Genomic DNA, 13,469 nt, shown 5'->3' on the forward strand with positions numbered 1-13,469 from the left:
TGCACCTATACACAAGTGGTAAAAAAAAAAAAGACAGGTAAAGTGCTATTTTCCTTGGAATCCAATATGCTAAGTAGAATCTACTGAAATATATAATGGAGAAGATATTTAACTCCACTTATTTTTAATGTCAGATAATTGCTATTCTTCTCAAAAGCCTAATGTATACTGAAAAAGTCAAAAGTATTTTGAAGCATACATGGTTCTATTGTTTCCTTATGTATTTTTAAAAGAATACTGCTCAAAATGAAACCATAGGTTAACAAAGATGATAGAGTTACAGAACCTATACTCAGCATAAACGTTTAAACTGGCTTCACTATATTCAAACAAACCAAAGAAGACAAAAGAAAAAAATTGCTGAAATGAACAATGACATAGCTAAAGCACATCATTCAATGCACAGAGTCCGGGGACAGTTACAGAATTTATGAAAAAGCAAAAAGCAACATCTTAAAAAGATAGCTTTATTCAAATTCATTTTCTAGGAAGACTCTATGTGATTAATGAAGGAAGAGAGTAAAGAATAACAAGTAAAGAATCCTCACCTAAAAAAAAGGAGCTAATAAATAGCTTTCTTTTCTGTATGTGGACATGTTCGGCGGTTACAATGCAAGAATTCCACACAGCACCGGTTCAAAATTAAAATTCTGGGCAGGCATTCAACTTTCATGATTATGTCCATTCTGTGCTGAGCATGGGAAATGAGTACTCGCAAGTTATTTATTGAAGATATTCCCATAGTACTCTTACTAGCTCATTTCCAAAAGAGGCCCTATCCCTGTAAACTATCTGAGTAAGTGAAAGCTGTACCATGTTTCTTGCATTACATCTTAGAAATTTTAGCAATGTAATAAAATCATATTTTTTTAAACAGCCTTTTTTTTTTTAAAGGCCAGGCCACAGCAATTTTCCAAAGGTGAATTTTAAGCAATAGAACAATGGGCCAAACAATTTTCACAAATAAAAACCTCAATACCAGAATGATTTATGAGCATGTTTCAAAAGAAGCCAAATGCAGAATAACCATTATAGCACTTATTTTAATTACAGCTTCCCAAATGTCTGGCACAAATGATGATAGCGCAACACAAATCAGGTAATAGTGGTTACCTCTGTGGTCTTCTTTGAAGGTTCCAGTCCAACCATATTTACTACTATTAACTGATGGAGCAGCTGAACTTGAGCCACACTTAGGAAGAAATCCAGACTTGTGGTTATATTCACTTCCAAGGAATGGCCACACACTAAAATCTCCTATGGGAGAAGAAGTCAAATACCAGATAAAATAGACAAGGCAGATAACTTACATTGCAAGATAACAAGATTATCATTACTTCTTATCTGTCATTCATTAACTTGATGAAAAAGTCAACTCAAACTACAATTTATTTATTAAGTGGAGAAGAAGAGATTCATCTACATTTAAACATGAAGGAAGTAAGAGGGAAGGAAGAAATTCTGGAATGCTGGCTAACATGTAGATAATGTATATTCAACTAATAAGAAATGATTTTTATATGTGAAGTCCCCTCCTGTTTTTTCATATTTAAAACTACTATTATTGGATTTTTCACCTTACAGCTCAGGAAACAGATTCTGTTCCAAACTTTCCTTCAAAGGAAGGATTCCATGTGATTTATAATGAGATGCTGTGTTGAAGCCAAAGATAGCTAAGCTAATTAATTTCATTTCTCCTTTAAACTGCAAAGACCTTGGGCAATGCTAGGTGGTCTACTCCTTAATTGGGGCAACAAAACATAACTGAGATTTTGACCATTCACTGTTGGAAAACAATGCTGAGATGGAAAACAGAGATGAAGAACAGTGTAGCAGCAAGCCCTTAATAAGCCCAAGCAGTGCTTCTTGTCATGAACTGTAAGTGGATAATGTTCAGTTGCCTGCAAGTACACAGCTGACCTTTTTCTTAAGTGTCTTTCAAGGGACTGTATTCAGATATAATGATGGGCCAAAGCACCAATTAGAAAATTCAGAGCAGTCTGTTTTGTTACAATCCTAAAGGGCGTAAGTGACATGATTATGCTTTTGCTTTTATCTCCTATTAACTTTTTTCATTGATTCAAAAATTACCCAAAGTTCTCCCTTTTATTAAGAACTTTTCTTTTACTCCACAGACAAAGACAAGGTTCTACCCCCTAAAATTTTCTGAGTACATTTTACCTTGGTCTTTCCTTTGCTCTGATCATATTTTACATTTTATCATATTTACTTATATACATATCATAACTTCTTATGAAATTGTAAACTCTTTTAGGACAGCATGATTTTTCATTGTGAAGTTTTTTAGCACCTTGTACAGTGTCTTGCACATGGTAAACATGTAATGTATAATCCTTCAGTTAGATGAATGTTATGAGCACAAAAATTTCAGTGCAATTGAACCCATGAAATTATAATTGACTTTGTCAAGATTTCCTTGATCCAAAATTTTTAGTGCTGTTTCACTTCTCAAATATCTTAGAGCCAGTTTAATTTCTCTTTGTACTCTCTTTGCTATCATGTATTATTTCTGTACATGTTAAATTTTCCAATACAATTTAACTTTCTTCCAGATACAATTTAATTTTTGTTATTTTATCTTCACCAGCTATTTCAGTTGTCTTATGCATAGTAAATCTTTAATAAAAGGTTACTGAATTGAATTTATGGCATCAGATAAAAAGGAAACTAATATTAACAGTTTCAACATACTATAGCCACTTTATAAGAGACTTAAAGCACATACTTTGGGGGGGGGGCAGCTAGGTGGCGCAGTGGATAGAGCACCAGCCCTGGATTCAGGAGGACCTGAGTTCAAATCTGGCCTCAGACACTTAACACTTACTAGCTGTGTGACCCTGGGCAAGTCACTTAATCCCAATTGGAGGAGGAGGAGGAGGAGGAGGAGAAGAAACTTTAGGAAGTAACTTTTTAAGAAACTCAGACCTATAGCAAAGTATTATTGCAATAAAAAAAAATACTGCATGCACAAGAAGTTGTTAGATGTCTTTAGTCCTGCCTTGGTGAATAAGTAACTAAGTCATGTATGATGAAATTGATCCTTTCTGTGCCTCAGTTTCCTCATCTATGAAAATGGGCATAATACTGCCTGCCTACCCTTTCTCAGAGAAGTATGTATAACAACAAAATGAGATTATATATTTGAAAATGCTTTGAAGAAAACAGTTTACAATTTTCATTACTTGTGTAAAAATGTTTTATAAATAATATTTTCCATAACATTTCTATAACAAATTTCATTTATTCTATGAATGATTAATTCATGAAGCAGGCAATAAATATTTGCATTTTGATTAAATTCAAAAAACCAACTTACTAAATCTCTACTACTAGGCACTAGAGATAGTTAAGACATAAATCAAAAAAGTCCCTACCCACAAGAAGTTTATACTCTACTGTGGGGGAAACAATATGTACAATGATAAACAAATACATTTTAAAAACTAACAATTTTCATGCAGATTACAATTTTGGGCATGTTGTTATTTAGTCATTTTTCAGTCATGTTTGACTTTTCATGAATCTTTTTTTTGTTTGTTTCAGTTTTCTTGACAGAGATACTGGAGTGGTTGTTGACATTTCCTTTATCAAATTCATTTTACAGAAGAAGAAATTGAGGCAAAGAGGATTAAATGGCTTGCCCAGGGTCACACAGCTAGTAAGTATCTGAGGCTGGTTTGGGGGGTTTTTGGTGTTTGGGGTTTTTTTACAGGGCAATGAGGGTTAAGTGACTTGCCCAGGGTCACACAGCTAGTGCCAAATTTGAACTCAGGTCCTCCTGAATCCACTGTGCCACCTAGCTGCCCCCTTTGTTTTTGTTTGTTTTTTGTTTTTTTGATCCTGGTTTTAAACTTAGGTCTTTCTGCCTCCAGGGCCAGTGCTTTATCCACTGGTTGCTCCCCCAAATTTTAGGGGGAGAAAATAGTAGGAGAAATTAATTTATTCAGTTTTTATTCTATTGAATGAACTTGACACCTGGTGGCCTGAAAAAACTGATTCAACTTTGAGGATACTAATTTATATCCATGCTTATTGGTGGTGGTTATTCAGTCATTTAAAACTCTCCTTGACTCCATTTTGGAGTTTTCTTGGCAAAAATAGTGAAGTTGTCACAGTGGCTAGAGTACTGGCTCTGGAATCAGGAGGACCTGAGTTCAAATCCAGCCTCAAACACTTGACACTTTGACACTTACTAGCTGTGTGACCCTGGGCAAGTCACTTAACCCCAATTGCCTCACCGCCCCCCCCCCTCACCCCGCCAAATATTGAAGTTGTTTGCCATTTCCTTTTCTAGTTCATTTTAATGAGGAGGAACTGATGCAACCATGGTTAAGTAATTTGCCCAGGGTCACACTGCTAGTAAGTGTCTGATACCTTCCTGACTCCAGTCCCAGCAATCCAGATACAGGGCCACCTGGAGGCCTAAGCTCATTGACCTAGTATCATTTAATTTTAAATTGTATACTAACCTCTGTATGCAAGTTTTCTGGTGAAATGATTTTGGTGAAAATGATTGCAGGTGCTCCAGTTATTCGGACAGTAAAATCAGTTAAAATTGGAGTTAAAATCGCTCTCCTTTCCTGATGTCGTTGTATACTGAAAAAAAAGTAAATATAATTAATGTCCGTAATACTTGTCCACAGCTAATTTTCATTAAAGCTATATAAATAATTAACAGTATATACTTATATATCTCCATATATATGTAGATATCTATAACTTTCTCTATATATATATATATATACCTAAATATATTTATATAGAGACATATATACATACATGCACACACATATGGTTACTATTTGTAAAATCAATCATTCATTATTGCAGTAGTACTGATATTACACCTCTATTTTTCAGATAGAGAAACTAAGGTTCAAAGAGCTGAGTGACTTGCTAAGTCACACAGCTGGTAAGTGTTGAAGGTAGAATTTGAACTTGGGTTTTCTGATTGCAAGTCTTCATCTTTATTATACTGTCCATAGGATAATCCAGTTAAATATACTGAATTCAACATACCTTTTATTTAAAACAAACAAAAAAACCATAAACAACACAACAATAACAAAACACCATATAAAATAATTTGCTAGGCATTTGGGGAGAAATAAAGTTTAAAATTAAAACATAGCAAGGGGATGAGTGGAGTCAAGATGGTAGAGTAGAAAAACATTAAGCAAAACTATCCCAAATGCCCCTCCAAACAACTTTAAAATGATGCCTTGAATCAAATTCCAGAGTGGCAAAACCAACAAAATGTTGGCTGAAACAGTTTTCTAGCCCAGGACTACTTAGGAAGTTGTCAGGAAAGGTCTACTTTAGTGGGTGATAGTCAAGCATGGGGTGCAATGCAGACCATGCAAGCAGAGACCACACTGCAGGCCCAGTTGTGAGCTTTGGAAATGGCTACATTGGCAGCAGTAGTTTGGGAACTCTTAAACCATAGACAGTGGGGGTATGAGATAACTGGTCAGAAGATTACAGGGGACCCTTTCCTGGCACTGTGTTTAGGACCCTACTGCATGCCCCATACACAGTTCTGAGTCATAGTCCCAGGGCTAAATGGAGCAATGGCACTTGCGGCCACAAGGGAGCAGGGATCCTGGCTGTGGTTCCAGGGTGAATAGGAGAACTAGAGATTGCTCATGGGGGAGTAGGGACCCTGATTTCAACTTCAAGACAGAGGGGAACACTGGCAATTGTGGCTGCCAGAGAGTGGAGGACCTGGTCACACTCCCAGGGAAAGAAGGAGTGCTAGCACTGGTGGCTATAAAGTGGTCCCTTCCTGGGTAAATGCCAGAGCACATACCAGGAGAGCAATGGCCACACCCCTTCTTGGATCGGTGAAAACCTACAGAGGTCCAAAACAAGCTCTTAAAAGAGTAGCAATCAAAGCCAGAAGCTTGGGATAGTGCCCCCTCCACTCCAGACGCAGAGCCCAACTTTAACATAAAGTTAAAAGTCAAGAAATAGTCTAGAAAAATGAGTAACAACAACAATGAACCTGACCACAGAAAATTACAATGGTGATAAGGAAGATCAAGACATAAACTCTGAAGAATACCACAAAGTCAAACGGCTAAAAACAGCTTAGAGGAAAATGTGAATTGGTCACACGCCCCCCCCCACCCCTGCTGAAATAAAAGGAATACCTGGAAGAGCTCAAAAATGATTTTAAAAATCAAATAAGAGAGGTAAAGAAAAAAATTTGAAAAGAAATGAGAGTGATATAAGAAAATTATGAAAAGACAGCCAATAGCTTAGTAACAGAAGCACCCCAAAATGAAGAAAATAACACCATAAAAAACAGAATTGGCCAACTAGTAGAAGAGGTACAAAAGCTTACTGAAATAATTCCTTCAAAATTAAAACTGGGCAAGTGGAAGTTAATGATTCCACGAAACACCATGAAACAATAAAACAAAATCAAAAGAAGAAAAAAATAGAAGAAAATATGAAATATGTCATTAGAAAAACAACTGACCTGGAGAATAGATCTAGGAGAGATCATTTAAGAATTATTACACTACCTGGGATCAATAAGAGCCTAGATATCATATTTCAAGAAATTATCATGGATGGCACAGTGGATAGAACACCAGCCGTGGAATCAGGAGGGCCTGAGTTCAAATCCAGCCTCAAACACTTGACACTTACTAGCTGTGCGACCCTAGGCAAGTCACTTGACCCCAACTGCCTTAACATCTCCCCCCCCCAAAGAAATGGTAGTAAGGCATTTGACAAAAATCTCTTGTGCTATTCCTATGAAAAGATGGACAAACACTGACTAAACGACCATGCAGTTGGGGGTGATTCAAATTGGCTGAGCAATTGGACTCAAATTATAGACCTTAAAAGATTAATATTAATCTAGAGGAGTGTGTCAACTGGACTGCCATGGGGCTCTATCCATGGTGATGTTTTATTCAGCATTTTGGTTAGTTGAGCCTGGCAAGCTTATCAGACATGTGGATGACATAAAGCTGAGAGGCATAGTTAATAGACTGAATGACAGGATCAGAATCCTATGTAATGTAAAATATCAATTAACAAAGGTGAATTTAAAAATAATAATAATAACATTTATCTGATGTTTTTAGGGTTTGTAAAGTATACACTTTTTCATTTGATTCTCAGGACGACCTTATGAAGTGGGTCCTATTATTATCCCAATTTTATGGATAAGGAAACAGAAGGTGAGAAAGGTTAATTCACTTGTTCAGGTTCACAATGCTAGTGTTTGAGGCAGCTTAATAAATATTAATAAATATTCTCTCCATGAGAAGCTCATTATGAATTGATTTGGAAATAACTTAATGATTTTTAAGCTAGAACAGCTTATGAGTACAATTTAATAAGACACAGAAGGATTTTGCAGTCTCAATATGTGGCAGGAGTATCTATACCAAAGAATTTCAGGCGACTTTAACTATTTGATGATGAGATATACTGATCTTAGGCACGAGAATATTAAAAAGAAATGAATGAGAATTGCGTGTGTTGCTTGCAAGAACAGACCCAAAATCTGAAATAGTTTTAGAAAGAAATTTATTAGATCATTTGGTAGAAGAGAGGAAGTTGGATAGGAGGTGGGACTTCCTCTTGTCCAGGCTCTGGAAGATTTACATTACATAGGATTTAGACAAGGGTGCCCCCATACTTACCACACGTATATAGTTAAGCAATTTTGCAAAGAGGGCAACTTGAAAGCAAGGATGATTGAGATGGATATGAATAACTGTAAACATTCCATAACATTTAAGTGAAGCCAAAACACAAGGGAATCCAAAACACAGGCTTGGGTGGATCCAACAGAAGACCTGGGTATGGGGACTGAAAACAAGAATTCTTTGGGTGTATCCAAGACCTAGGGGAACCCAAAACACCTTTTAGCCATCTCCAGCATTTCTAGAGAGTTACTGAGGTCGAGAACATACTGGGTGGACAACGTTTAATTACATAAGGTTGGATTTAAACAACAATACTTTTTCTGAACAATAAATCATTTTTCCTGCTTTTAAATACTGACTCAAAGTTACTTTTTTTAAAAAAACAGAGTAATAAAAATATGTCAATTATATCTATAGTTTGCAAATTAAATATATCATTTTGGTTCAATAGTTAATATTTACAGTGTTTTATAGCTTGCAAAGCACTTCACGTCTCTTATGAATACCCAGTGAAGCAGGATCGATTATTATCATTATTTTACACATGAGAAAAAGGAGGATCAAAGAAGTTAAGTGAGCTGGCCAGGGTCACACAGTTTGTAAGTAGTTGAGTCAGGATCTGAACTCAGATCTTTCTAACTCCAAGTGAAGCTGCCAACCACTGTGCTGCCACCAAGCTAAGTGAAGCTCTCTAATGTATAAAGCATTATGCCTTGGGGCTGAGAACACAAAGACAAAACAGTCCTTTCACTTTAGGACTTTATACATTATCGGGGACCTACTACATATACACAAAGAAGTTAAAAACAAATCAATACAAAGTAATTTCAAGAGAGCACATGTATTAAGAACTGGTGTTTGTAGATCAGAGGAATTTGGAAAGATGCCATGTAGGAGGTGCTACTTGGTCTTTGCTTTGAAGGAAGGATGGGATTTGTGCCTTCCAGATTAAGAGAAACCTTTTATACAAAAGCCTGGAAAGACAGATGGGATGCCATGTATGTCGAAAAGTGATGTGGCCAGTTTAACTGGAAGAGAATGTGAAAAGGAGCAATATAAAACAAGAATGTAAGGCCGTCTTCAAAGGCCAGGCTGAGGATTTTGTTTTTTATCCCACATGTAACAGGAAACCACTTAAGATATTTAAGTACTAGGATAAAGTGTTCACACCTGTGTTTTAGGAACATCAATTTGGTAGTTGTGTAGAAAATGGATCAGGGAGGGAAGAGAGTGAAGGCAGTGAAGAGGTGTTCCTTTAGAAAGGAACAGTATAGGACCATGTATCTCTATGGTATAAAGGATTATATAGATAAAATAAAATGAGACAGCAAACATAAAATGGATAACAGAATTAATATTAAATAGACATAAAATGTAAGCTTCCTGAGGGTAGGAAGTTTCATTTTTATCTTTCTTTCCTCAGACAATAGCACAATGTCTGGAACACAGTAGACGCTTAATAAATATTTATTGATTATTGATTGATGTTTAAAGTATTGCCAAATTTTATGATACAAATATTCTATAAAGGCACATGAGGATCATGTAGATATTTCACTATCTATATGCTACCACGTCTGTTTAAAAAACTAAGAAAATAATAGAATATGAGACTGAAGTGTCCTAACAAATTAGTCTTTATACTGAAATTGTCTCTTTATAGGACTTGAATCATATAAATTGTCAAACGGTCTAATGTGGAAAAAAATCAAAAGACCTTTGTCTTTGCACTAAGTGGAAAGATGGATTATAAGTTCTCCTTAGAACGACAAATAAAGGAACGAACAGAATTGGTTTTATCATGCATCCAAAAGCAACAAGAAATAATTCCAGAAAATATTTGACCTTTTACTGAAGTGATAATGATAAATAAGTGCAAAAAGATCATCGTGAAAAAACTTTCAGGTTATATTGATAAAGGTAGGGAGAATTCTAGGGAGAATTCAACAAGACTCTAAAGTAAATTTGCTTTTACTTGTTAGTTCTGTAATGATTGGAATGGCGCCGCTGCTGGAGATTTACTGTAGAAAAGTTCCACCATGAAAGGAAGGTGTTTGAGGGCAAGAACATGCGTCTTTTCTTTGGCGTCAGGAAGTGAGGTTTGCTAGTGGGAGGAAGAAGGAAGAGCCGGGCGCTCTTACTTGGTCTTTTTTTTCTTTTGGACTCTGGTGGAGAGTGGAGCTAGAAATGTGCTCTCCCTTTAATAGATAGATGAATGTAGGCCTTTCTCTCTCTCTTTACCAAATTCTTATTCTCCTTAATAAATGCTTAAAAGCCTAACTCTTGCTAAAGCTTATTATTTATTGGTGACCACTCATTAGATATTTTAGACAGACTAGCTAGAATTTTAGCCCTTAACAGCTCCAATGTAAAGGTGGGAAAAGGTGAGGATGGTGAAAACATGGTTGAGAAAAAAGGAATGAGAGAAATCAAAGACTTGCGGACTACAAAGAGTCACACCTATTATATCGTGAATACTTTCTTTGAGCAAAGAACTGGTAGGCACTAAACATGGCTAACACCAAAAAACAACATAAAAAATTAAAGAGACATTTTAACAGATAGCTATCAATAAGGAAGTTATCCAAAATTATTTGTATACGGTTTGATGATTAATTTGTCAGGGCAAAGATGAGATTTAGTAAAAAGCAAGAAGAAAAAATATAATAAGAAAAAATGAAAAAAAACCCAAAACCACAAACAAACCCCAAACCAAAATCTTTTATCTGAATTATGTAATCAAATCAAGCAGTGGTGTGGCACTATACTGAGCTGGTGTGTAGGCAGGGAGGCAGTGCTGCAGGTCATACTTGCTCACTCCCAGCTTTTTTTGCTGGCTGTACCATTCCTATGATTAGGAAAAACTTCTTTCCTGACCTTTCCCTTTGTACCCTTTGGGACAAACAGAACGTCTAAATCTGCTACATGACAGAGTCATTCAAATACTTGAAGATAGCTATCATGTTCTCCTAGTCTTCTCTCTTCTCCAGGCGAAATATGCCTAGTTCCAGTCTTCACAGAACATGGGCTGAAGGCTCTTTATCATCTTGATTTTATACCTCTGGACCCTCTCCTACTTATTAATGGCCTTCTCAAACCATGGTTCCCAGAAATGAACACAATACCAGATTAGTTTATACATTTTGTTTTGTAAATAATTGGCTCATATCCTCTGATGACTTGTTTATTGGGAAACAGCTCTTAATTGTATAAATTTGTGTCAATTCCCTTTGAATATTAAATGGTAGACTTGTATGGAGATAATTTAGGCAAAGATTTTTCTTCCCCCACAATGAATATAGTCTTCCTTCCGAATCTAACTCCATGAATATTATTTATAAAAAAACTTTCAAAATTTTGTATGATTGAGATACTCTATTTTGTCCTTTATGATCTCTTCTGTCACCTAACCAATTATAAAATTCCCTGTCAATAACTCTGAAAGATACAACCTTCTATTCTCCTCTAATTTTTATATAATTTTTAAAAATATTTGAATCATTTAAGTATTTGGAATTTATTGTTGAAGTATGGAATAAAAACTTAAAACTCTTTTTTGCCAGGCTATTTTCTCATTTTCCCAGTAGTTCATCTAAAATAAGGAGGCCTTTCTCCTGGAATTTGGAATCAAATGCTAGACTTAATTGTGTCTAGGTTGCATTCATCATTAATTACACAGTCATCATCAATTACACTGATTTACTTTTGTGATTATAACTGAGTACAAAATAGTTTTGATCTTCTGCCTTCCTAATTTTTCTATTACACCCTCTGATATTCATGATTTTACTCCTTTAAATGAATTTTGCCTAATCCTATAAGGTATTCCTTTGAAAATATGTTTGGACTAGCAAGCACTGAATATAGAGCGTATCATTTTATTATATTAGTGCTGCCTAGTGATAAATTATCTTTCCAATTATTTAGATCATTTTTTACTTATATAAGTTTGAAATGTGTCTTGATGGTTTAATTTTCAGGTATTTTGTAATTTTCAAAGGAATTTATTTTCCTTCTAGATTTTGTCAGTAATGCATTTATAATTAATTAGTGCTAGACTTGTTTTCTCAAAAGGAATGCTTAGAAATCCTCAATCCTGCTAAAAGTACATTATACCTCTGTGTAGATTTAAGTTGAGCTGTATAAGATGTGAATCTTGGGTAAAAATAATTTTCCTTCTTTTTTAGGCAAATCTTATTCCTATTTTTCCCTTACTTTTTCATTGCTGATGTGTAGTCCTGGCTAATTCTGACTGAGGATCCTTGTTAAGTGAAATTTTTCTAGATACTTGCAATATTTCCTCTTTGTTCTAAAGGGGGTGGATTTTGACAATCATATTTCTTAATGACTTATACAAAGCATTCCTCTATTTTGGGTCCTGGGGATTCTACCAATCAGTACTTTGTCCACTGATTCCAACATTACCAGGACATTTTGCCTTATGATTTTTTTGAAATATGATATTCCAGTTTATTGTTTCACAACTTTCCCCCTCCCCTTTTCCTCCAGGGAAGCTGATGATTCTCAAATTAACAATCCGAGCTCTGTTTTCCAGATGAACTATTTTTGATTTTTTATATATATCAACAGTACTTCTAGTTTTGCAATCCTTAGTCTTTGTTTGAATAATTTATGTTGAATCATTGAATTTTTGAGTTCCAGTTCCTCCATTCTTTTTCTCTCACTCTTTTTCATTGATTTCTGAAAGTTTTATAGCTGTTACTTTTTTTTTTAATCAGGAGCTTAAAATGAATGTTTTATTTCTTTGTTCTTTAAGACTTCTAATACTCTGGGGGCCCTTCTGGGTATTTGATTCTCTTTTATGGGATTCTAGCTATAATTGCTGGGGCAGCTAGGTAGCGCAGTGGATAATGGCCATGGATTCAAGAGGACCTGAGTTCAAATCTGACCTCAAACACTTGATACTGTATGATTTGCCTGGGAAAGTCATTTAACCCTCATTGCCCCTCGGGAAAAAAAAATGCTGATATATCTTATTCTAGAGTTTTATCCTGGGATATTCTTACTTCCATCATACTTTTTCCATTGTATTTTATTTATTTATATATTTTGAGGGCTTATTCATTTCTTGGCCTCACTACTCTTCCTTCTCCCTTCCTTCCAATCTAGAACATAACTAGGAATTTCTTTTCTTTTTTAAGTTATTAGGGTGTTTTTTTTTAATTGCCTTTTTGGTTGTTTTAAAGGGGTGTGTGTACTTATACATAATTTCCCATTTAAGGTTCTTCCACAAAGTCTGCTCCTTTCTTTTCTGGATAGCCCTGAAGCAGGTCTCAATGCTGAGCCCCTCTCCTTGTCCAAGACAGGCTACTCAATCTTGATTTTATCACTGGGCTGGGTAAAGTTTTGACCTTCTGCTTGCTGTGGGATGGCGGAATCTGGTTGAATCATTGGTCATGGAGAAACTCTCAGGGACAACAACAGACACTGGGGTGGCCAGTGAAAGTTCTTTATACAACATTGCCACCCTTCTTAATACTCTTAGTGTCCTCTGTTCCTATAATCATAGTCACTATATAGAATCTGGAGCCCAAGGCCCATATTGGAGAGGAGGACACCAAGTACAAAGTGGAGAATGCAGTGGAGAACCAGCAATTACATAATGGAAAGTTCCTTTTTTAGACAACTGTTTTCTTTCTTCCTTCCTTCCTTCCTTCCTTCCTTCCTTCTTTCCTTCCTTCCTTCCTTTGCAATGGTAAGGGATAGTTGGGTTAAATACAATTTTTTGCTTTTAAAAGAACTGCTTCTTAGGTTCAG

The 13,469-nt window shown here is 35.6% G+C and overlaps 1 protein-coding gene across 1 annotated transcript in view; it reads right to left on the reverse strand.

Moving 5' to 3' along the window:
• VPS13B (vacuolar protein sorting 13 homolog B) overlaps positions 1-13,469 on the reverse strand; it is a 996,174-nt gene that overhangs the window by 337,443 nt on the left and 645,262 nt on the right. Inside the window, exons 32-33 of the mRNA XM_043982862.1 lie at positions 4,491-4,617; positions 1,114-1,257 (exon numbers count right to left, since the gene is read on the reverse strand). Coding sequence (XP_043838797.1) covers positions 1,114-1,257; positions 4,491-4,617 — 271 coding nt within the window. The remainder of the gene's footprint in view (positions 1-1,113; positions 1,258-4,490; positions 4,618-13,469) is intronic.

Source organism: Dromiciops gliroides, chromosome 1 (assembly GCF_019393635.1).
Source record: "Dromiciops gliroides isolate mDroGli1 chromosome 1, mDroGli1.pri, whole genome shotgun sequence".
Classification (NCBI taxonomy): Eukaryota; Metazoa; Chordata; class Mammalia; order Microbiotheria; family Microbiotheriidae; genus Dromiciops; species Dromiciops gliroides.